The 24314-nt window shown below is 42.1% G+C and overlaps 1 protein-coding gene across 9 annotated transcripts in view; it reads left to right on the plus strand.

Annotated features, from left to right (window-relative positions):
* Positions 1 to 24314, plus strand: part of FOXP1 (forkhead box P1) — a 642114-nt gene that overhangs the window by 368474 nt on the left and 249326 nt on the right. For all 9 annotated transcript variants that reach the window (XM_066617522.1, XM_066617523.1, XM_066617521.1 and 6 more), the window contains one exon: positions 9295 to 9476. In XM_066617522.1, the coding sequence (XP_066473619.1) occupies positions 9306 to 9476 (171 nt within the window). In that variant the 5' untranslated portion in view covers positions 9295 to 9305. The remainder of the gene's footprint in view (positions 1 to 9294; positions 9477 to 24314) is intronic.

Raw genomic sequence — 24314 nt, forward strand, 5'->3', positions numbered from 1 at the left:
GGCCATCCACAGTGGAATGCATAGGGTGTGTGTTGTGTGTGTGTGTGTGTGTGTGTGTGTGTGTGTGAGAGAGAGAGAGAGAGAGAGAGAGAGAGAGAGAGAGAGAGAGTTTGACCTCCACCAGCAGCTTTCTCAAGCATAATCGTAATCATGGAAATAGTAAAACCTAAAAATCCTGACTCCTGGCTCTCTTCTCAAGGACATTACTTGCCTTGCATTTGAAATTAAGCAGTGAAACAATCATTAATTTTTTTCTTATTGTTTACTGAATGTGAGCACCTTCAGTCTCTCAGTGTCTCTAGAGATCTCATAACCATACTGTTGCATGCCTATTGCTATTTGAGTCCTAAACATGAGAAAAGGGGTGGTTTGCTTTTATATATAATTAAGAATCAAACAAGCTTTGTTGGATAGGGGAAAGCTGCAAAAGCTACTAGTAAGGAGACTTGAGGGGAAGTGCATTTTCTAATTAAAACTTCTTACAATAAAACTTCTTACAAGAATTAAAACTTTTTACATTTGGGATCAATGGGGAGAAATTCCAGAGAGTTGTGTGATTACAAGGAAATACCTTTATTGCAGTTAGTGGTACTCCTGGCTGTTTAACCGATTGGCAGAATTATATTAGATCTCCATCTCTTCAGTGTTATCTTCCTTGTTTTTGTTTTTAACCTTTTCCTCTCCATCTCTCTACATCACTGAACACTGTATTTCTTACAGGCAAGGGAGCATAGGAGGTGACCAGCCCCCTTGCTAAACAGATGCCAGTGCCAGGCTGTGGGTCAGCTACTAAGGATGCTCTTAGAGCTCTGTGATTTGTTTCACTTCCCCTGGGAGGTTTAGCGCATCACCTTTCCAATATGCTCAACCTCCACTGACCCAAAGCTTGGGATGATTCCAAGCCTGACCCTGGAACTCCCAAATGACAGCACGAGAAGCTACTTTTGTGTCACACAGGACCAGCCTGGAAATGTGCTGTTGATAATTTCATCCATTCCGGAGCCCCTTTCTCCCCAAGTACTAAATGAAATTTCAGATTTCAGATATGTCTAGACATAGACAGTGTGTGATAAAGTTGATAATACATTAATCATTTTTAACAACAGGTAATATGCATAATTTATGGTGTTACAGTGCTATCTTTTTTGATATTTATGATGGATAATGCTCAGTTTTTGCCCTCATATTACTGCTTTAAATTATACCACAAGAAAATTAATGAGAAAGTAGATTTATGGGTTTCATTTGTTTGTCAATTTGGAAATTAATTGGGTGTTAATTTTAGCCGTCCCTCATCAGACCAGGTCTTTAGTATGTGTGCATTACTTTGCATTCATTGAAGCCTACCTCCCATTTACTGTGGGTCACTAGCTTTGCATACATTAAAATAGCCCTCAGGCTCATTCTCTTGATTACTTTTTGAGCTGCCATGCATTAGAAAATTTACGCCTTTCTGTTATAATTATGAAAATTCTGTATAGAAAGATGGTCCTTGCGTAACAGCAAGTCTGCATTGTTTCTGAGCTTTGTGAGGTCTCATGGAACAACGTGCATTTATTGTTTTTTTCCCCTTGTTTAGTACTGCAAAATGGTATCAGGTCAGTCTCTATTTTAAGACTCCAAGCTTTTGAAGTCTCAGATACTAATTTAAATTCATTACATTTGCCTATTAGCTTATACACAAGCACATGCTTCAAGTAGCACTCCCTCACACACACACACACACACACACACACACACACACGCTTGTTCTATTTTCCATAGTCCTGACAGAAATATCTCTCATTAATTCTCTATTATTTTGATATTTACTACTCTATCATTTAAACATCACTCTCATAAAGGTTCAGTACCAACTTTATATATGGTGGTTTATGATGCTGATTCATGTCTCCTAAATTGTTTACTGAAGATAACTGCCAATATTCTAAATGGGGTGTGGTGCTGAGTTTACCTGCTCAGTTGATTAGTGAGGAGAGCTAGTCAACATGCCACCCAAGCAGTCAGTGTCATAGACTGCATAATCATGCAAAAAGTGTTGTGTAGGTAGGTGTGCCAGAGAAACACACAAGAGTGCATGCATAGGTACAAATAAGAGCAATATTTGTTTATTTCTATTTCCTTTGTTAATATAAAGGAGATAGCATAAAATTAATCTATTGCAGTGGTTCCCAGACTGCACCATGCCATCCAAGGGTGCCGTGGTGAACCCACAGGGGCACAGCTGGATGCTCCTGGTGCCCTCTTTTTACTGGCTCCCCCAATGCAATCATCTTGAATTGTGCGTGGTTCAAAATGGTGGCACCCAGGAGAGCCAGGTGATGGTGACACCGCAACAGGGCCCAGTGACCCAGTGTAAGTTTGGAAATTGCTGGTCTATTGGCATCTTGGTAGCTCTGCACAAGAAAAAGAATGTCGTTTGTTTGTTTGTTTCTGCTCTTTTTTGGAAATAAAGTCCTCTGGCATCCTTTATACTAACAAATGTATGATGGCATTAATAAGAACCTACATCATCAGATGCATCTGATCTGATGAAGTATGTTACACTTACCTTTCTTCCTATTTTGGGCTACAGAACTTTTATACTATAGTACCTTTTCAAAAGCTTTACAAACATTTCTTTATTTTTATATTCAGTCATTCCAAAGAGAATTTGATAAATGCTTCAGTGGATTTTGTTTTTCTCAGTGTGTTTTGTATTGTGTATATTGTATGTGAGATTATGTGTTTACTCATACAAAAGGTTTACCAACCAGTTTGTTATAATTTCAACATGGAATGTTGAACTCTTGTGAAATAATTTACCTCTGCAAGTTGATGAAAGGAATAATACATAAGAACATAAGGAGGGCCCTGCTGCAGCAGGCCAAAGGCCCATCTAGTCCAGCTTCCTGTAGCCCACCAGATGCCTCAAGGAACACACAACAAGAGACCTTCATCCTGGTCTCCTGGTCTGCATCCTGATACCTCAGTAGTCTGTCACATGAAATGATAAAATTATGTGTGCCTTATACTTGTCTTTTGGCTTAAATAAGCACTAGCGCAAGAAGTTGCTACTTTACTTCCCAGGATAGTCTAGATATAATATACACCCACAAGATACTGATATGCAAAGGGTCTTCACACCAGAGTGGAAGAGCTGTGCTTTGGCAGGGTAAGGGGCCAATGCTGGCACAGGAGCATCAGGGTGTTAAATTTAATAAATGGATTTAAAACATATTAAAATCGAGTGTACTTAATTGGTACCATACTTCAATTGACAATGCAGGATTGAGCACAAGTGCACAGAGTAAGGGACCAAATTTTTTATATTGGTGTGCTGCTTTTCTTGGACAGTTGAGACTACTGGAAGTGTTTTGGCAGTGCAACCTGGTGGTTTGTTTTCTCCCTCTACCTGAAAGTTTTTTTTTCTCCTGAATGCAACTATGAATGCCCCTCCTGACACTGAACCCCGATGGTTTTTCCTGTAGCTCTTCGCATGACTTCCTCTTCCTTTCCCCAGACTTCTCTTTCATAGGCATCACTACAACCTCACTGCCTTTCCCTTTCTGCCCCTGCCTTTTCTAAGGTAGAGGCCAGATAATGGAACCAGGAAATATGAAGGAGTCGAGTAGCAGGTATGCTAGCTATGGTGGTCACTCGAGCAGCCACTTCTCCCTGCCTTGTTAGCAGGCCAGCTAATAGTTTATGAATTAGCTTTGGCCCATCGGCCATTGATTGCCTACCAGTGCTTATAGTTACTTATGCCTGGCAAAATTGTCTTTAGTGAATGATGGCAGTTGGTAAAGCTGCGTCCACTTAACGTGGTTAAAATAAATTGCATCCATTTTAAAATAAAAAAACCAGAATGTTCCGTTATTGCTAACAACTTTGTTCTTGTTGAGTAAATGCTTAAAAGTTGTGTTGCCTTTGTTATGGGTCTTGGTTGACCGTGTGCTTACCAGAAGCTGAATCGTTTGGACTTTAAACACTTCAGACCATTTTTAACATTAGTTCATCTCTCCATAGAAATAGAAGTACATTACATAAATTGGTGTTTAGTTTAATTTACACATTCTTAACTGACTGGGCCAAGTTCTTTAAGGGCATTTATTCTGCTTCATATAAATAATTGATCAGCCAAGTTAATTTACCTCTGCCTGACTTGGTCAACTTTAATTAACTGCCCAGGAATAAAGACTGATTTTATTTGTCAGCTTGAGATCTTTCACAAATGTAAAAAATAAAGGGCTTTGTTTTGAAAAGAAGAAAAGGAAAACATTTGCACCAATATTGTTCATCAAAGAGTTTACTTATATTGATACTGACAGGTTGGCACATCATTACTAGTAAGAATTTTTAGCAAATTTAGATAAAGTGCTGAAAACCTTTGAAATTCCAGAGGTTCAGCAAAAAAAATTATATGAGAAATGCGCATTAGATGGCTCATTAGAATGTGATCCACCCTCAAACCTGCTTTCTCCCTTTGAGAGCCAAGACACTCTCTTATATGTGTAAATTAAAGTAACTGAATTGGGAACAATATCAATCAATTTTTTTTCACTCTCTCTCGCTTCACTATTTTGTTTTAAATTTAGTTTGTAGAGAATTTATTCTGTTCCCTGCTTAAAATGTGTATCAAAATTACTAGCAAAGTAATTTCATTAGCAAAGTAAATTCTTTCCTTCCCCATCAAAAAGGATTTTTTAATGGGCTTAAGGTCTGGTGCTGCACCCTTTCTGATTTATCCAAAGTGGTAAGATCACATAACAACAGTATCCGCTTCTTCATAGTTATTTCTCATCTCCATACGAAAGGGAGATGTTAACTGATTACACATTCCTTTGCCTTAGGCTAATGTTTCTCAACCAGTGGTACTCGTACTGCTGGTGGTACTTGTGGGACCCCCCAGACTCCACCGCCTGGCAATGAGACCAGCAATGCAATGCAACAAGCAGTGGTAGGAGGCTTGGCTCAGTGGGCAGAGCTCCAGCGGGCACTTTTTACATGCTCAAAAAAGCCCGCCTGTCCACCCTGAGCCTGTTACCGGTGTTTGTCATGTTGTGTCTGGCCTTCCAATCCAGAAGTAACTGGCAATTACATAATCGCCAGTTTCTTCTGGTGGTACTTCCAATACGTGGACGACACAAAGTGGTACTGTGGGGAACAAATGTTGAGAAACGCTGCCTTAAGCAGGCAACCTGAAGAGAAACAACAGCTAGTGCCCTTAACTTGCCTCACTGAATATAATAAGCATGTGCCAATGAAGTTAAACAGGAGAGTACCACAAATAAAACCATATAGAGCAGTGATTCCCAAACTTACCAGAGTCACAGTGTCCTCGCAGCCTCCTCTTCTCTGCTTAGCTGGGCACCACCATCTTGGTTCTAGCAGGATTTCACAAGATCCGGGATGGCAGCGCCCAAGAGAATTGGTTGGAGGGGCGATCGTGGACATCCCATGATGCAGAACCACTGAAATAGAAAGGCGTTTCTTCAAACTTGAAGCTGAACAGGGAAAGAAGCTGGAGACCAGGAATCCTCTTATAGATGGAGGAATCCAAAGTTGTACAAATCGATGGTAAGGCCACACCTGGAGTATTGTGTCCAGTTTTGGTCCCTCAGCCAATGGATATAGGAGAATGCCCATCTTTTGTCCAATGATCATCCATTCCTGCCTACCTATAAGAGAGATGGGAAAAGAGAGCCCAGTCCCGCCTCACTCCTCCTGCTCGCATTAACCCTTTCCTGCCTTTCGGCTGGAACTCCCTACTGGAGTAGGAATCCCTACTGCTTGCAGTTGGATTGCTTGCCCCTTGAGGTTTTCCATTCAGTGAGCATGCATCCCCAGGCATAGACAGACTGAAGTCATGATGCGTGGGGATGAGTCCTGAGTTAGTGGGGCCCTGACTCAAGTCTTTTTCAGAGTTTTCCATGCGTGTGACTCCCGAGTTGCCAAGTCAGCAAAAACCATGCATTTTTGCAACTGAAGTTCAAGTCACTGACTCAAGTTCCCCACGCCGTCAAAAACTAAGAGACAGTGGAGATTTTAAGAGACACTGGACTTGACCTTTGCTCCATGTACACTTAGCATTAAAGCACCATTGAATGTTAATGGCTCTGTTTGATCCCTGGCTGGACAAAAAACAGCTTCCAGCTCCTTCCCCTGCTGTACAAAGGAGACAGAAAGAGACCGGTGGGGTTTGTAGAGGCAGAAAAAGGACTGCCCAGCCCTGCATCTTGCTCCCACACAACAGGACTGCCCTGTTAATTGTTGCCTCAAGGATCCCCTTGTGATGGGTAGGGCAGGAGGGAGAAGCAAACTGTGACAAAGGCCCACCCATGTAGACATTGCCCCCTCCTCTTTTTGCCTAGATTGCTATGGGTGCCCTTGTAATTGTGCTCCATGGGGCTTACTGCCAGGAAATACGGCACGCCAGGCAGAGAGAGGTGACCTTTTCCCCTAGGCAGGCAGAAGTACATCTGTATGCAACATATTCAGTGAAATGATTTTATTCATGCCTACTCAGTGGTAAGTCCCATTATGTTCAATGAGACTCACTCCCAGAAAGGTATTGTAGGCATGGCTGTGACCGCAAAGCTCTGTCTCATTTACCCTTCTGTTCCAAAAAGAAGGTATGGAGGCTCTCCCCCCCCCCCGGCCAGATTCACAAAGTAAGAGATACATAGCACCTTTTTATTCCTAGGAAGGGAAAGATGCTTCTGGTACAATCCTGTCTTGCTTGGGTGACAGTCCCCACATGTGTGCTTTGGAGCATGTTTGTATGTCCACTTGCTCAGAAGCAAGCCCCAAGGACTTGCCAGCATCTTGCTCCCACACAACTAGATCAGCCCTCCATACATATTGGCACAGTAAGCAAACAGTGAAAAAAAGTACATGAATCTTGTTGCCTCTGGCAGAAGCAAGAAGTTTACTGCCCTCGGAAGGGCAAACTCATAGAGAAACTCGCACCACTTTCAGCTGGCAAATACTGCTGGGATACTACTGCTTTCATTCACAGGGAAGCTCTCAAATGGTGATTAGTAGTGCTGGAGGAGGAACTATCATGACTTTTTCAATGAATAAACACACAGATTGTGATGAACATGTGATTGCAAACCCTACATGCTTTGACATTCTTGGATGTGACTTACAGATGCACTTTCCCATGGAATAATCATGTCTGGTAGGGCCTAAGGCCACAATCCTGCACAGATTTAGCTGAAAGTAAGCCTCATTGAACCCACTGGGTCTTATGACTGGGTAGATATGAATTGAATTGCATTGTAACAGTTCCAGTGGACGAACAGGCCTTGCTGAGGGAGAGTCAGCATGGCTTCTGTAAGGTTAAGTCTTGCCTCACGAATCTTATAGAATTCTTTGAAAAGGTCAACAGGCATGTGGATGCGGGAGAACCCGTGGACATTATATATCTGGACTTTCAGAAGGCGTTTGACACGGTCCCTCACCAAAGGCTACTGAAAAAACTCCACAATCAGGGAGTTAGAGGACAGGTCCTCTCGTGGATTGAGAACTGGTTGGAGGCCAGGAAGCAGAGAGTGGGTGTCAATGGGCAATTTTCACAATGGAGAGAGGTGAAAAGCGGTGTGCCCCAAGGATCTGTCCTGGGACCGGTGCTTTTCAACCTCTTCATAAATGACCTGGAGACAGGGTTGAGCAGTGAAGTGGCTAAGTTTGCAGACGACACCAAACTTTTCCGAGTGGTAAAGACCAGAAGTGATTGTGAGGAGCTCCAGAAGGATCTCTCCAGACTGGCAGAATGGGCAGCAAAATGGCAGATGCGCTTCAATGTCAGTAAGTGTAAAGTCATGCACATTGGGGCAAAAAATCAAAACTTTCGATATAGGCTGATGGGTTCTGAGCTGTCTGTGACAGATCAGGAGAGAGATCTTGGGGTGGTGGTGGACAGGTCGATGAAAGTGTCGACCCAATGTGCAGCGGCAATAAAGAAGGCCAATTCTATGCTTGGGATCATTAGGAAGGGTATTGAGAACAAAACGGCTAGTATTATAATGCCGTTGTACAAATCGATGGTAAGGCCACACCTGGAGTATTGTGTCCAGTTCTGGTCGCCGCATCTCAAAAAAGACATAGTGGAAATGGAAAAGGTGCAAAAGAGAGCGACTAAGATGATTATGGGGCTGGGGCACCTTCCTTATGAGGAAAGGCTACGGCGTTTGGGCCTCTTCAGCCTAGAAAAGAGACAATTGAGGGGGAGCATGATTGAGACATACAAAATTATGCAGGGGATGGACAGAGTGGATAGGGAGATGCTCTTTACACTCTCACATAATACCAGAACCAGGGGACATCCACTAAAATTGAGTGTTGGGCGGGTTAGGACAGACAAAAGAAAATATTTCTTTACTCAGCGTGTGGTCGGTCTGTGGAACTCCTTGCCACAGGATGTGGTGCTGGCGTCTAGCCTAGACGCCTTTAAAAGGGGATTGGACGAGTTTCTGGAGGAAAAATCCATTATGGGGTACAAGCCATGATGTGTATGCGCAACCTCCTGATTTTAGGAATGGGTTAAGTCAGAATGCCAGATGTAGGGGAGGGCACCAGAATGAGGTCTCTTGTTATCTGGTGTGCTCCCTGGGGCATTTGGTGGGCCGCTGTGAGATACAGGAAGCTGGACTAGATGGGCCTATGGCCTGATCCAGTGGGGCTGTTCTTATGTTCTTATGTTCTATGTTCTTATTATATCTGAGGTTTGGGAGGTGCTCTTGGTTACGGTGGATGAAACTTTCTATCTGGGTGTCTCTCTGGCCTTGCTCAAGTTTGCACCCTGACATCTTTCCACAGCAAGCAGTACCAAATCTTGAATAGTTCTTAATCTTGTGTGTGTGTGTGTGTGTGTGTGTGTGTGTGTGTGTGTGTGTGTGTGTGTGTGTTTTAATTTGTCCATAATATATTGCTTAGAATGTCTTGTTGTAAGGTTCAAGCAAAGTGTTCAAATTCAATTACAGAAATTTTAATTATAGATTGTGTGTATTTGTTTAGGGGAAAATGTTATATATATATACACACACATACATTCACTGTGCGAGCAAAATGCTGTTGAGTAAATGCTGCTATATTTAGAACAAGAATTTACTTCTAAAATTATATAGCTCTACTAACAGATAAGCATAAACTGGTAGTTCAACTATTAATGAAAATATAAATCATGTGATGGGAAAGGATAAATGTTTGCCACTGGGCAAGCTTTAAAACTGGACACGTCCCCTTATATACAAGAAGTGTTTTGCACAGCTGCTTTATTATCCTTTTCTTCTCCTCAAATAATTTCAGGTTTTTGAGTCATGATGCAAGAATCTGGGACTGAGACAAAAAGTAACGGTTCAGCCATTCAGAATGGATCAAGCAGCGGTAACCACTTACTAGAGTGTAGTCTACGGGAAGTGAGATCAAATGGAGAGACACCTTCCGTGGAAATTGGTGCTGCAGATCTAGTCCATCTTCAACAACAGCAGGTAGTGTAACTAATATAATGACTTTACAGCCTAAGGAGGGAGGAAGAGAAGTGAGACAGTTAGCTGTGTAAAAACACTGGATTTCCAACAAAAATGTTATTTGGAGAAAAACATATGAATATGTTTCTGTGTGTGAATGATACCACTTGCTTTGCCCTCCGTGGAGATAAAATACGAATGTAAAAAGAAAGTTCTGCTTATTATCTGGAATTTTTAAAGTAACTTATCAAAAAGATACAAAGATCATGGATTCATATGGTTATTGTTGACAACACAGGTTTTTAACACAAAATCTGTGAATATTGTTTTACAACAAAGCATATTTATGAACAAGTTAACTACAACAACTGTCAGGAAAAGAATGTTTAATACATTTATGTGGGGAAAAAATGCTGGATGTATCTGTAGTATTGGGATGGGGAAGAATAGGAGTGAATGTAATCTGGAGGAACAGGTATCCTAATTGTACGTAAAAACAACCAACCAACCAACCAACCATCAAGCTTCATTATGTTGGATTGTTAAAATGAAGCAAGGGTGGGCTGTTGAGGATCCACAAACATGTTCATGATAAAATTTTTGCTCCCTGTAATGCTGTGAAAGCATTCTTGAAGCCTCTTCAGTAAGCCTTCAGCAGCTGAGTAAAGACTTTTTAGAGCATGATGATCTTGTCAGCAGGTTGCTGTACAGTTGAAAAAACAGGAGTCAAAAACATGTTTAAAAAACAAAAAGAAGTCAACTTTGCTAGTCCCCGCCTGGGGGAAGGGGGAAAAACCACAACAGAAATCTGTTGCAGCTAAGCAGTTTGAGATTTGCATGATGCTAAATGCAATAGACAGTTATTTCAGTCATTTTCTTCCTATACATTTCTTACTTGAAGTGAGAATACAATCAGTGAGAAAATCACAGCCATGCTGAATTCATTACTGCAGTAGTCACACAAAACCATGGATAAAATTTCAATAAGTGCAGGCTACAGTTGAGTAAACAGTTGCACTGAAACTTAATTCCTGTTGACTTTTCCCTCATTCCTTGCCAGGGGCACATTCTGAATTGTAGTGCAAAGACAACAGGGGTTACAGCTTTGATTAATATAGGATAGTGGAAGAGAATTAGAACTGTAAAATATGTTGGAACTACACAGAACACAAAAGCCTCCTTTCTAAGAGGCTTCACATCAAAATGAGCTAATTGCACTGTAGTGTGTGATCTGAGCATTGAACAGCTTTCCAGTCCTGTTTTCGTCTTTCCTTTTGTGTGTGTGTGTGTGTGTGTGTGTGTGTTTGTACATGGAGGAAATGATCTGTAGACAGCACCCTATGTGTTAACAATGCAGAAACTGGCCATTTGTTTCTTTTCACCCAATATTAATCAGCATCAGGGCTACCACCTTCTAACCTCTCCATAATCAAAGCGCCTCCATAATCAACCAGAGGGGTCACTGTTGAGAGAAGTAATACCTTAATCATACCTGTAATGCGTCTCATCACTCAGCGGCAGCCCATTTGGGTGCTTACGAAGAGAGAGCAATACATTCCAGAGAGAAAGCAAAGTTCCCTGCACTTCCAGTACCTGGCCAGAGCAGCTGCAGTCTGTGTTCTGTATATCCTGGAAATAAAATAAAATAATTTTATTTGTATTTAAAACATTTTATTCCACCTTTCCTAACTAAAAGTAATGATCAAAGGGGCCCAAATGCAGTTTGTGCCCCGTTAGCACAAACTTTCTAGCATCTGCCAAAGGAAAATACAGTTTTCGTTTCTATCATATATGAATACAATGGAATGTATATATTATTTATATATACACCAGGACGGGTAGTGGTTCAGAAGTTTGGGTTAGACCTGGAAGATCCAGCTTCAAATCCCTGCTCTGCCATGAAGCTTCCTGGGTGATCTTGGGCCAGTTACTAACTCTCAACCTCATCTACCTCAAAGGGTTGTTGTGAGGACAAATGGAGGGGAAAAACTATGTATACCACCCTGAACTCCTTGGAGGCAGGGCTATATAAAAATGTGAAAAAATCATCTTAAATATAGTTTAAATTTTATAACTGTTGCACCTTTTATATATGTATAACATGTAATTATCCATACAGATTGCAGTCATGTCCATGTCTGTCTATACTTTTTAATTTTCTTCTAATGTATATTAATTAATTTCAGTTAATTAATTAAAGTATTTGTACACCGCTCAGGGCAGTGAACAACAATTTGAGATATACCAGAACCACAATGAAAACAGGAGTCAGTAAATAGGCCATGATACATTATTACCAATAACCAGGGACCATTCAAAAGCAGAGCAACATCAACAGAAAGCCAAAAGATATAAGTGATTGTTGAAAATATTCACATTTAATATATTTTTAAAAATTACCTATTACTATACCATATTTGTAATATACTATATGGAGAGACAGTTTTAAAAGAGAGTGATATCCCTCAAAACCCATGTCATAATGTGTTCGTTTCCAGCTCTTCTGGGTGCTGTTAAATGCTGAAAAGCAAAAGGAAAATGTTGTTTTTAAACAACCAATGCAAGCATACAACATACAGCATAATGTTGAGTTGTCTCTCCCTATACAACATATGCTCTCAGGTCACTTAACAGAATGCTTGCTATAAAATTCTCATTCAATGAAACTGAGTGGCTGCGAAGTAAAACTGCTGTTTCTTGTCAGCATTGCTAAGTAAACTCTTCATTTTCTCTATTCTTTTGGACAACTGTATTGCATTGTCTGAAATATCAGTAAAGGGTACTTTCTGCTTTGTTTCTTTATCAAATACTTTATTAGTAAGTAGTATTCGTCATTCCAAGTAGGGATTCACGTGATATTTGAGGCAAGCCATCCATCCACCTGGATTTTTTTCTGTCCAGAAAATAGTTCCTGCTGTTTCATGTTAAGTATTGGATTCTAGAACAACTGTATGGGTAAGCTAAATGGGTAGTAAGCCACATCTATGAGGTTGGTACCACATCCTGCCAAGAAAACCTTCTTAAGTATTACATTTCAAATGTGTACATATTCCCGTCAACCTGGAAAGCAGATTTTTCCAGAATGAATACATTCTTGTTATGGCATAGGAGTTAATATTGCTGGAATCAAGGAGTCAGAATTTCAGAAATTAAGATGAGCTTATAAATTCTGCTAGGTAGTTCAGACTGATTCAGTTTAAACTTTTGAAACTGTGTTTTGCACTAAGCATGGGGGTGGATCAGACATTTAACGTGAGATCATCATCATCATCATCACCATCATCATCATCACCACCACCACCACCACCACCACCACAACGGTATTTATATACCACCTTTCTGGGTCATCGGATTACTCCTCTGACTTTATTCAAAGCGGTTTACATAGGCAGGCATCTCTAAATCCCTCAAGGGGATTTTTACAATCATAGAGGTTCTCTCTTTCAACCTCCTTCAACAAACATTCCCCTCCCTTTGTCTCACAATTCATTTTTTTGGGCACTGCTTTGTGATTATGGCTTTCACAGATGAAATGGCAGACCACAGTTTGCTACAAACTAGGATTGAAGAGAGGGAATCGCAGCACATGTGGGAAGGGGGAGTGAGATGAGGAAGTGGAAAAGCCTGAAGCTCCTCATACAGTGTGTCTCATCATTTTCCACCTAATGCCTAACCATGGTATTATATTTGAACAGCTCCATCATTTGCAGTGCTTGTCTGTTTCCCTTTTCATTTGCTCATTTATAAGCTCATTTGGAAATGGAAAAGGTGCAAAAGAGAGCGACTGAGATGATTACTGGGCTGGAGCACCTTCCTTATGAGGAATGGCTACGGTGTTTGGGCCTCTTCAGCCTAGAAAAGAGGTGCCTGAGGGGGAACATGGTTGAGACATACAAAATTAAGCAGGGGATGGACAGAGTGGATAGAGAGATGCTCTTTATACTCTCACATAACACCAGAACCAGGGGACATCCATTAAAATTGAGTGTTGGGAGAGTTAGAACAGACAAAAGAAAATATTTCTTTACTCAGCGTGTGGTCGGTCTGTGGAACTCCTTGCCACAGGATGTGGTGATGGCATCTGGCCTGGATGCCTTTAAAAGGGGAATGGACAAGTTTCTGGAAGAAAAATCCATTAGGGGTACAAGCCATGATGTGTATGTGCAACCTCCTGATTTTAGAAATGAGCTATGTCAGAATGCCAGATGCAAGGGAGGGCACCAGAATGAGGTCTCTTGTTATCTGGTGTGCTCCCTGGACATTTGGTGGGCCACTGTGAGATCAGGAAGCTGGACTAGATGGGCCTATGGCCTGATCCAGTGGGGCTGTTCTTATGTTCTTATATACTTTAGCAGTCTCTACAGACAATGCAATGGTTATGACAATAGTTTGGCAATTCAGCCATCAAATCAAATTGTAAGCCATGGTTTGCAACCTTACTTCAGATCGTGCTTTCTGGTTAGCTAGCTGACTGGAAACCATAGTTCATAGATTATTGTAGAGTTCACAGAGTTCATAGTTCATAGTTTGATGTGATACCTGATTTGATCAAGTATGTTGTGCCAACAAAGCAAGTACATTATTCAATCCAACTCCATGTATTCAGTATGAAGTTAGGAAGTACTAGCAACTGGTATGATAGTGAGAGGATCAATGCTATCTCTATTAAATAAATGTGGTTTTAAGCTCTTATATAGCAAGCCCTCAATTACAGCCCAATCCTGAGCTGCCCAGGATGTGGGGCTGCAGTGGCACCTAAAATGGCTGCTGCTGCATCCAGCGTACTTCAGGCAACTGACAGTAGCTCCTCGGGAGAAGGGGACTTTTGTCCCCATCCCCTGGATAAATTATCCCCACAATGGGGCTGCTCAATTCTACGGCGACCCAAAGATTGGCATAGAATCAAGAGCCTCCGTGTTGGTGGTGAGCCCAACGCAGAGGCTCTGAATCCAGTGGAGCGACGCTCCATTGATCCCACCTCCCTCCTACCCCGCTTCCTCCCACCGAAATTCCTCCTCCCTGCCTTCTCCTGGCTGTCCCTCTGCCTCCCCCCTTCCCTGAACGCCTTCTCCCACGCCTCCACCTACCTCTCCGCAGCTTGGTGGTCCACATGACTGCCAAGCGACGGAGCTCCGCCGCTAGCCCAGCACCAGACTAGCACCAGTGGAGCACCAGTGCTAGGGCCCGCAAAAGTGCCTTATGGCACGTTTGCAACAGTGTGTGTTGGCGGCGAGCTGGCACACCGAGCTCCGGATTGGGCTCTTAGTCATTTTGTTCTAAGTTGTTTTATTATAAATGTGACAAGAAAAAAAAATTGATTCCTGGCTCTGTGTTGAGTGTGCACATTCTCCCCACCGGCATGGCTTTTCTCCTGACTGGAAAACTCACTTTTATTTCAGTGTTCTAAAAAAAAGTGTTTTGTATCTTTATTTAGAAGTTTGGTGAAGTTTTTGTGACCAAAAAAATATGCAGTGGGGACATAGCTCTTGTTTAGGTATATCAATTAGACAATGCTAAAGTTGGTTTCATTATAAGTCATTTTGTTTAACATTGCAGTTCCCAAAAGCATATCGATAACTTTAAGTGAGGACTTGCTGTAGTTCTAAATGCGAAGTTTTTCATGATCATTTTGAATTTTTAATTCTGTTGAAAAACACACTCACAATTCATGGTATATGCACAAAGCAAATAAAGAAGGAAATCTTTAGTTACCATCAGTCTTGTGTCAAAAGATGTTCATTAACATGAACAAAGGCACACTTTTAAGGACTTCTGTAGATGTTATTCACAGAAAAGCACTTCATTCCAATACTTCTTGCACATGCAGGAACATGCATATTTTCTGTGAACAAAGAGGCGGGTGTTCCTTATAAAAAAGAACTCGTCTCATCCCCTAGTTTACTTCTGTCAGTCAGACAGAGAACCCGGGGTTAAGGAAGAAGGGAAGTCTTTCAGTTGATTTTTACATTAGCTGCCTATGTAAACTCAACTATATGGAAAAATTTCAGGTACTGAAAGCATACATGTATTTAAAGAAATATCATAGATTGTTAGGTTTGTATTACCATGCATTCCCCAAATAAATACAGCCGACAACAGGTATGGAATTAAAATGGGCCACTTTATTGAATACAACAAGATTGCAACAAGGCAACAACAGGGATAAACAATACCCATCCCAAGTGCAGGGTTCTACGTGGGGGAAATGGCTCTAGCTGTCTTCGTCCCCCAATCTCATAGGGCGTCCACCCAACTCCAGGCGTAACTCAATTGTTATTAAGCCCATCTTTCAGCTATGCCTGAAGAGGGTAAGTGAGCCAGGAACGGACTGAGCTAACCCCAGCGTATGCGCACTGGAGGAGCTCATCCGTCCCACCCCCTTTTGGCTAGCCAGCCAATCTGCTGGCAGCCAAGACCTGCTGCCAGCTGACAGGGGATGGGGAAAGCCTGGCAATTTTTGCTAGTGCGTTAGAGAGGTGCGCTAGCAGTCCTTCCTTTGAGTGGGCCTGTCTGACCCTGTTACTCTAGTACAGGGGTGCTCACACTTTTTTTGGCTCGAGAGCTACTTTGAAACCCAGCAAGGCCCGGAGATCTACCAGGGGGGAAGGAAGCGTCTGACAGACACCCCCTTTGATGTATGGAGCCCCTGCTGGACCAGGTCAGAGGAGGCCCACCAAGCCCAGCTTCCTATGCCCCACAGTGGCCCACCAGATGCTTCAGGAAGCACACAGGAGGCCTCTTCTCTCTCCCCACCCCACATACTGGGGGCAGCCACAGGTCCCCCCAAGAGGCACATGCCCAGCCTTGCTGCACTACGGGGGGGAGGAGCTCCCCACTCCCCAAACTCTTTGTGGCTGCACCCCGAGACCAGCAGGGAGAGGGAGGCGTCGCAGGTCCTCCTCGGAAGGGGCGGGGGGTTTCCCCGTTTCCATGGAGAGGGGCTGTGCGTGCAGGCGGTAGGCGGGGGAGACACTGCTCCCACCGGCCCTCCTCCTGCAGCGGCGGGGGGGCCAGGGGGGTCGTCTCACCTGTCAGCCCTGACCGAGAGCGGCAGCGGCCGCAGCACTTACCTCTGGGCTCCTACAGGTGCAGCTGGGCCGGGCATGGCCGGGCTGGGTTGGGCCGGACCTGACTGGAAGGGAAGGGGAGGGTCACTCGGGGCCTCCTGCAGCAACCACCATCAGAGTGACTCCATCTCGAACTCCTGCCCCTCCCCCTTCCGCTACAGAACCCCAGGAAGCGCCTCAGTCCAGTGCAGCCCAGCTCCCCCCTTCCACCGCCACCCACTTTAGCTCCTGCTCTTCTGGCATGCAGCGCCACGAAACTGATGAAACTAACTAGAGTCTAGTCAGTTTCGTCAGTTTTTTTGCTGCATGCCTGAAGAGCAGCTAAAGTGTCAGTTGCAGTGTCAGTTTAGTGTCAGCTAAATATGTCAGTTTCGTCTAGTCACTAGACGAAACTGACATGTTAACAGTTTGGAAAGACAGGGCTCCGTGATCTACTCATTTTGCCTCGCGATCTACCGGTAGATCGCGATCTACCTATTAAGCACCCCTGCTCTAGTACATCAGAGTAATTTCTGGTACATGGTTTCTCACTGACACTTCACCTCTTGATTATTTGTTGGCTATAGAAGTTATTTAGCAATCCAGACAGGTTTTGCATTCAGTAGTTCCAGAAGCTCTTATAAGTCTATACTCTGGTTGTGATAGGTTTCTTGCTTGCCAGCATGACCCTCTTCTCAGTCCTCTTTCTTTGGCTGATGGTCAACCGGTATCCTGAATCCTGTTCGCCTCCATCCTGGAACCCTGGTTCTAGGGCAGGGGTGTCCAAAGTTTTTGGCAGGAGGGCCACATCAGCTCTCTGACACTGTGCCGGGGGCCGGGGAAAAAAAGAATTAAATTACATTTAAAATTTGAATACATTTACATAAGTTTACATAAATGAATATATTAAAGACAAACTTATATGAATGAATGAAGGTCTTGCAATAGCTCAAGGTCTATAAAAGGCCTTGCACAAAGCAAGGCTGGCCTTTCCTTTGCTGCCGCTACTGCATCACAGACGTGAAACAGCAAGAAGTGGAGGGAGCCCTCATCCCACAGCTCATGTGAGAGGTCAGACAGTCACCCTCACGCTGCAAGCAGTTGCGTCAAGCCAGTGCGGACTCCAACAAATCTCTGGAGGGCCAGAGGCTCATTGGAGACTGGGGGCTTCCTGAGGGCCGTATTGAGAGGCCTCGAGGGCCACATGTGGCCCCAGGGCCGGGGTTTGGGCACCCCTGTTCTAGGTATCCTGAATTCTGTTTGCCTCCATCCTAGAACCCTGTTTGCCTGTCAGTTTCTGATACCATCTTAATCCTTCCCACTTCTCTAGTGTTTAGAGATAAATGGTGTTCCCATTAGCTTTCTTGTTGATCCTTACCATATGCATAAAATCGGATAGAGTTGGTGTCTGGTACAGAGGTGAACTTGGGCTTTCCGGTGCCCAAGGCCACCTCTACGTTTGTCCCTTGCCACCCCTGACCCAGAAGTAATTGTGATGATGTCATCACCACTGCAATTGCTTCCAAGCGGCTGCCTACCCCCTTTGAAAAGAAAGGGGAAGGAAGGAGGCAGTCCAGGATCTGAGGAGTCTTCCTCGCCAATTCTGAGGGGTGTGAAAGGCTCCCTCGGAGCGCTTTGGGACTGCTGAAAGGGTTTTCGGGCTGCCCAGGACAGGCGAGTGTCATGTCATTTTAGGTTATGCTAGACCACAGAAAATATGACAGTAAAAAGCATAAAATATTTATTGGAGAAACTGAAGTTGGGGTTTGTGCTTACATAAAGTTATTTAAGTGTGAATGTATTTGGCTGTAATTGCTTTAAAAATGTCTAGTATTGTCTCTACTTGAAACATTGGGGCACTATCCTTTTTCAGGTCAGATTTTTCAAAGTTCAGAAATCTCCCCCCCCCTCCAGATTTTAGGAACATATCTGTTGTTTAAATAGATATTCAAAAACACTTATAATATTATTATTAGAAAAATACTAGTAATATCAGTAAAATGAAGTATTAGTGTATCTTTAACAGGAGAGATGGGAAAACAGAGAATATTATCGCCAAAAAATATTATAGCTGAAAAACTACATTGTACATTGGCAGAAATGCTAACTTTTCAGTGCTGAAATGTTCCATTTTGGTGCCATTATTTTAAACAGTGCTGTATGAGTTAAAAGGACAAACTTTCTCTCATCTAATTCAAAAACCCCATGAATTTTTAGGAGCTTGGACTTTGTGGACAGATTAACTACATTGTTGGCAGGATTTATTTGGCAAGACTGGCAAAGTTCTGCCAGTGTTCTTTTAAAGTCCACATGCATATAATGCACACAGACACATAGGTGTTTTGCAAGTGCTTGTATTTATTGACGAACCAGCATTGAGCTGGCACAGCTGGTAATATTTGTGTTATAGCTTGCCCGATGGAGTAGTTGTGCTTCTTGGTAGCGCTCAGATTGTTTGATAAAAAGAGTTAGGATATTACTGCTTTTATGAGAAAGTGGAATAGTACCACATGTGCAGACATTAACTACAGTGGGCCCATGCTGCCTGCCGATTTGAGACCTGCAGATTTGATCATCCATATATCCCGAACCCACAGGGTCGGCCCAACATGAACCCTTCAGAGGCAACTACAGCTCTGCTCCTGTACCCTCCAGAGGGTGTTATGAGGTGCGCAGCCGGAGGATGTTCTGAGGTGCAGATAACAAGGGATACCCTGTACACGTAGGAACATAGTTATTATTATTATTATTAACAGTATTTATATACCGCTTTTCAACTAAAAGTTCACAAAGCGGTTTACAGAGAGAAATCAAATAACTAAATGGCTCCCTGTCCCAAAAGGGCTCACAATCTAAAAAGATGCAAATGAATACCAGCAGACAGCCACTAGAACAGACAGTGCTGGGGTGAGGTGGGCCAGTTACTCTCCCCCTGCTGAAAAGAGGAGCACCCACTTGAAAAAGTGCCTCTTACCCAATTAGCAGGGATCTTACCCAATTAGCAGGGATAGTGGAAGTTTATATAGAAAAGCAGCACTTTAAATAGGAACCTGTTTTTTTAATACTGTGAGTAGCTGCTTGGTGAAATGTCAGGTTATGAAATTTCAGAAGTAGTACTTCAGAAGTAAGTCCCACTATATTGAATGAGACTTATTCCTAAGAAAAAGTGTATAGATTTGCAACATTAATATATATACAAGTTTCTGTTGTTAAATGTGAACTTAAATAAAGATCTGTATATGCTGTTTTTCTCTGAACTACATTTCCACAATGCGCTGCTCAGTAATAGAACTAATGACCAATAAACTGGAATACTCTGGCAGGCATGGCCATAACAAAACATTCTGTGCTTTGTTTCTAAGGCCTTAATAGTGAAATCCTGTGTTGTCTACTCAGAAGTAAGTCCCACTGAGTTCAGTAAGGTTTACTCCCAGGGTAAGTGTGTATAGGGTCATATTCTATGAGCCCAATCCTGTTCTTTCCCTGCCAATTCAATTGCACCAAAAATGGCACACATTGTATCCAGTGCGGGTGGAAGTATCAGGATTCTTGGAAGGAAAATGGGGAATTATATCACCTTACCCCTCCTCAATCCTCCTGGCTTGTTTAGCAAGCAACTCACAAGTTGTTGACAAAGGCCTTATCTCAGATCTAAAGCTACTTCCTGCTTTTAGGGAAAACCGGAAGTAGCTTTAGATTGGATATATGGTCTTTGTAAACAAACTGTGGAGGAGATCGGGGGAGGCTGTGAGCCTGCAGGAAGCTAGCACTGCTCCCCAGGTAAGTAAAAAAAGCCCCCTGAAGGTGATGGGATCTCTGCAGCACTGTTGCTGCCCCCTTCCCTACCCAAGCAAACACTTATCTGGTTCCCAACTGCTCTGTCGGTGTTTGGGAACCACTGATCTAAAGGAACGTTACTTCAGACCAAATACTGAAATTCATTTTCCTTCAACTGGAGTCTGATCAACTAAGAGAGTATTGCTTTTCTTTCTTTAAATTGTTCAATTTCACATCAGTCAGTGACTTCTATAGTGGCTAGAGCTTTGAGACGCAGGAGCAGTCTTGTTGCTTGTTAGTGAATTGTCAGGCAGAATGCTGCTACCATATTTTCCTTAAAATATTTGGAATAATAATGTTAGTCGCTTCCTTAAGAAAAATGAAATCCAAGAATCAGCACTGGGTAATGTATATACAATCCAGATTTTTCTTGTTTGTATGTTTACCCTAACATGGAAGTTTTGTGACAGAGACCATCAGCTGAGTCCCCTTATTGGTAAGAGCAAACCTAGTTCATAAGCTCCTGGATGGGGCTAGGACTAAGCACATGACCCGTTCTGGCCTATTGCTGTTCAGGATGCTTCTTTAATATGTGGCTAGTTACTCTCCTCTGGTCAAAACTTGGTGGTGATATATTGTCTGATTCCCCATGTGCTATCCTGCAGGCTCCAAATTTATGGCCCATTGTGGACAAACCTGAACATATGAGAATTGCCTTTTTTTTTTAACACCTCACATGGTTGAGACGTGTACCAGATGATTTTCTCTGTTTAATTTTCAGATGTAACCACAGTTCGAGTTCCCTGCCATCTGCTAGCCCTTGTATTAACATAATTCCGGTTCACAGCCAGAAGCCCCTGAGCTTTGCTGCCTCCCTACTTCCCTGCTCCTTCAGTGATTTGCATGAGCATAAATGATAGATATGATTGTGCTGTCTGAAACTTAGTAATTCATAATAGGATGAGATGAACATTATTTTTTTCAATGATGTAATTTTCCCCCTCCTTCTCCTCCAATATCTACTAGTGCAAGTCTACTGACATTTTCTACTGCTGGGGGGGGGGGGAGGGCAACCCCTGCAGGAAAGGGCAAACTGCAGCAGAGGTTTTTATGACTATGTTGATCCTGAGGTGGACTTATCTCTTGAGAACAAAACTTTGAAACTTCATTTCTGATAATAACAACAATAAAATCTTTGTCCTGTATGGACATAATTAGGTTGGACTGAATTTGTTTGTTTCTTTAAAGGAAAACAATTGTCGAGAAGATACCCCATATAATTATTAAATCATTAACTGCTGTTGTAACTGGATATAAACTGAAGTGCTTTCAAGTCTTACGGATTATACCTGATTTTGAGTTACAGTGCTTGATTACAGTATTCTGATCTAGAGATCAATTGTGTATTGCTGTCTGTTTCTTACAAGTTTTTGGTGGTATGTATGCACATGCATAAGATTTATTCTGTATGTATTATATCTTGTTAGGGATGTAGTAGTTGAAGTGGATACAGTTCTTAGCTCAGCATTCATTCCCTGCAGGATAGTTCCCTTCAGGTGAAGCTGTACTGTGAAGGACTCACTTGTCTGATTTCCCATTTATTCCTTAATAGATAGATAAATTTAGAGTCTGTAGTTCTTGAATCTGTAGTAAATCCTTGTTATCCGCTGACTCCTATCCTGTGGATTTGTTTATCCGCTTCTATAAAAGTATAACCCATTTTGCCGCACATGCGGTCTATTTATGACCTCATGCCTCAAATCCTATGTGACAAGTCAGATACCTCTCACTAAGGGCCACAAATAGAAATACTTTACTGACATTCTTCTGAGTCATGACAAACTGGTAGAAGTCTTTGCTAGGAGCAGGGGCCCGTTCTAGCAATTCAAATAAAGTATCTGGGAGGAGGGACGCCAATTTAGGACACCAGCAACCCATTACTATGGCACCAAGGAAGGGGCTGGCGTGTAGAGAGGTCCCTGGTAGCCCACCCACCCCTTAAAGGTGCTGACATGCTTTTAAAACTTTCAGTCTCCATCACTCAGCCCATAGAGTGGCAAGAACTTATCCCTTGGTTCTTTGGGCGCAATCAAGCTTGAGAGGTTCCCAATATTACAACATCCCCCCCCCCCCGAACCATCACTCATCATTCAAGGTAAGATTCAGGCTCATAAAATTTGTTTAGTGTATAGTGAAGAGGGTCTGTGGGATCCTAACCCAATTTTCCCCACAGGATCACTGATTCTGTAACTAGTTTCCATTACCTCAGAATTTTCCAGGAACAGAATCAATGCAGTTAATTAGGACTGACTCAATCCTTTGACTGTATTTTGGGATTGCTTTGGGAGCAGGTAGTGAATCATTTAGGATGGAATTACACCTAGCTTGATATCAAAAAGAACTTGCTTCTTGCCACCGCAGCTTACATTTATACACTTACAGATTCACTTAGCAGTTCCTTCCACCAGTGCAAGCCCATTGAAGTGAATGGGGACTTGTACAAGCAAAGCACTTTTAGATTGTGTTTTTATTACTCTTGCCTTCCCCCCTCAAGTTCTTTGATCACCCAGTATTTATGGAAGCTGACATGATATCTTTTTAGTCATTTAAATCTAATAACTTTTAATCTGAAGGTTAAGTAGTGATCTATAAACTAAGACATGATAATATCAATTTTATGTTCACTGAAGGGTGCAAAATACCTCCTTTAGTAGATAGAAAATTGTGTGCAGTATGTATTGTGCTTCTCAGTGGAAAAGCTCTGGCTTTTGGGAATGAAGAAATATAAATATAAAGAAATATAAACACTGTGCTCTGAAAGAAAGAAAAAAAGATGGTAACTTTGTGTGTACACATTTTGGCCGCTAATTTTTCTTTAAATAAAAATGTTATGTGAAATTTGGCTAATTTTGCTATTTCTTCTTGTTGTCAAATACTGACATGATGAAAGCTTAAATTATCTTTTACTTTTGGGAACAGTGTCTAACAAACTTACTTTTTTGATATTGATATTTCATTCTTTTATCTCTAAAATCTCATATTAGGAAGCAAAGTATTTCCAGTTAATGCTTACAGCTTTGTAAATGACAATTGTATATGAAGATAAAGCTGAGTTTCTGGGACACTGAGCCATTGGGGCCATCTAGATGATGTCTTTGAAAGTCAGTATTTAAAGTATTTTTTTTCCTTTTTAAGACAACGAACCCTTTATCCTGTCCATGAACATATTTTTTAACATTTATTTTAATTGTTATAGGAAAATATGAATATTTGAGCAAGGAATTTATCAATGTGTCCTATTTTTTGACAATTCAGTAAAGGTTTTTTCTTTTTCCTATACATTCCTACGCCTATTCTCCTCTCCCCCTACTTCATTAAACAAATAAAAATAAAATAAAGATACATTTTCCAGTAATCCAGCAAAAAAAAGGTAATTTTATAGGTATTGCCCAATATGTGCCTACACTCACCTCCAGAAAACTCAATTAATGAATGTAAAATATATCAGCAAAGCTAGTATTTTAAGGCTGCAATCCTATATATACTTACTTTGGAATTTGTCCCACTGAACACAGTGGGACTTACTTCTGAGTAAATATGTATAGGATTGCCCTGCAAGTAACTTATGAAACTTCATTACAGAATGTTTTCATGTTAGATCTTACTTAATTTCAGGAGATTATTTTAAATCAGTCCTATGGAAAATATAGGACTGTAGCAAACATAATAGCTGGGACCTATAGTATTATCTGAAGGACTGCATTCATTGACTATGTCACAGTCAGTAGGTATCCCGTCAGAGGGTGGGGGGGTCTGACCAACTGCAGAAGGTGAATTCCCTAGGGGTGACGAAGGTCCAGTCAGTTCTGACTTTGGACTAGTCCAACTGGGAGACCTATGGGCCTTTAGACTATGTTGGCAACCTTCAGTCTCGAAAGACTCTGGTATCGCGCTCTGAATGGTGGTTCTGGAACAGCGTCTAGTGAGACTGAAAAGGCCGATTTGGGAGTGACAATCCCTTCCACAACGGGAGCAA

Source organism: Tiliqua scincoides, chromosome 2 (assembly GCF_035046505.1).
Source record: "Tiliqua scincoides isolate rTilSci1 chromosome 2, rTilSci1.hap2, whole genome shotgun sequence".
In the NCBI taxonomy this organism is placed as follows: Eukaryota; Metazoa; Chordata; class Lepidosauria; order Squamata; family Scincidae; genus Tiliqua; species Tiliqua scincoides.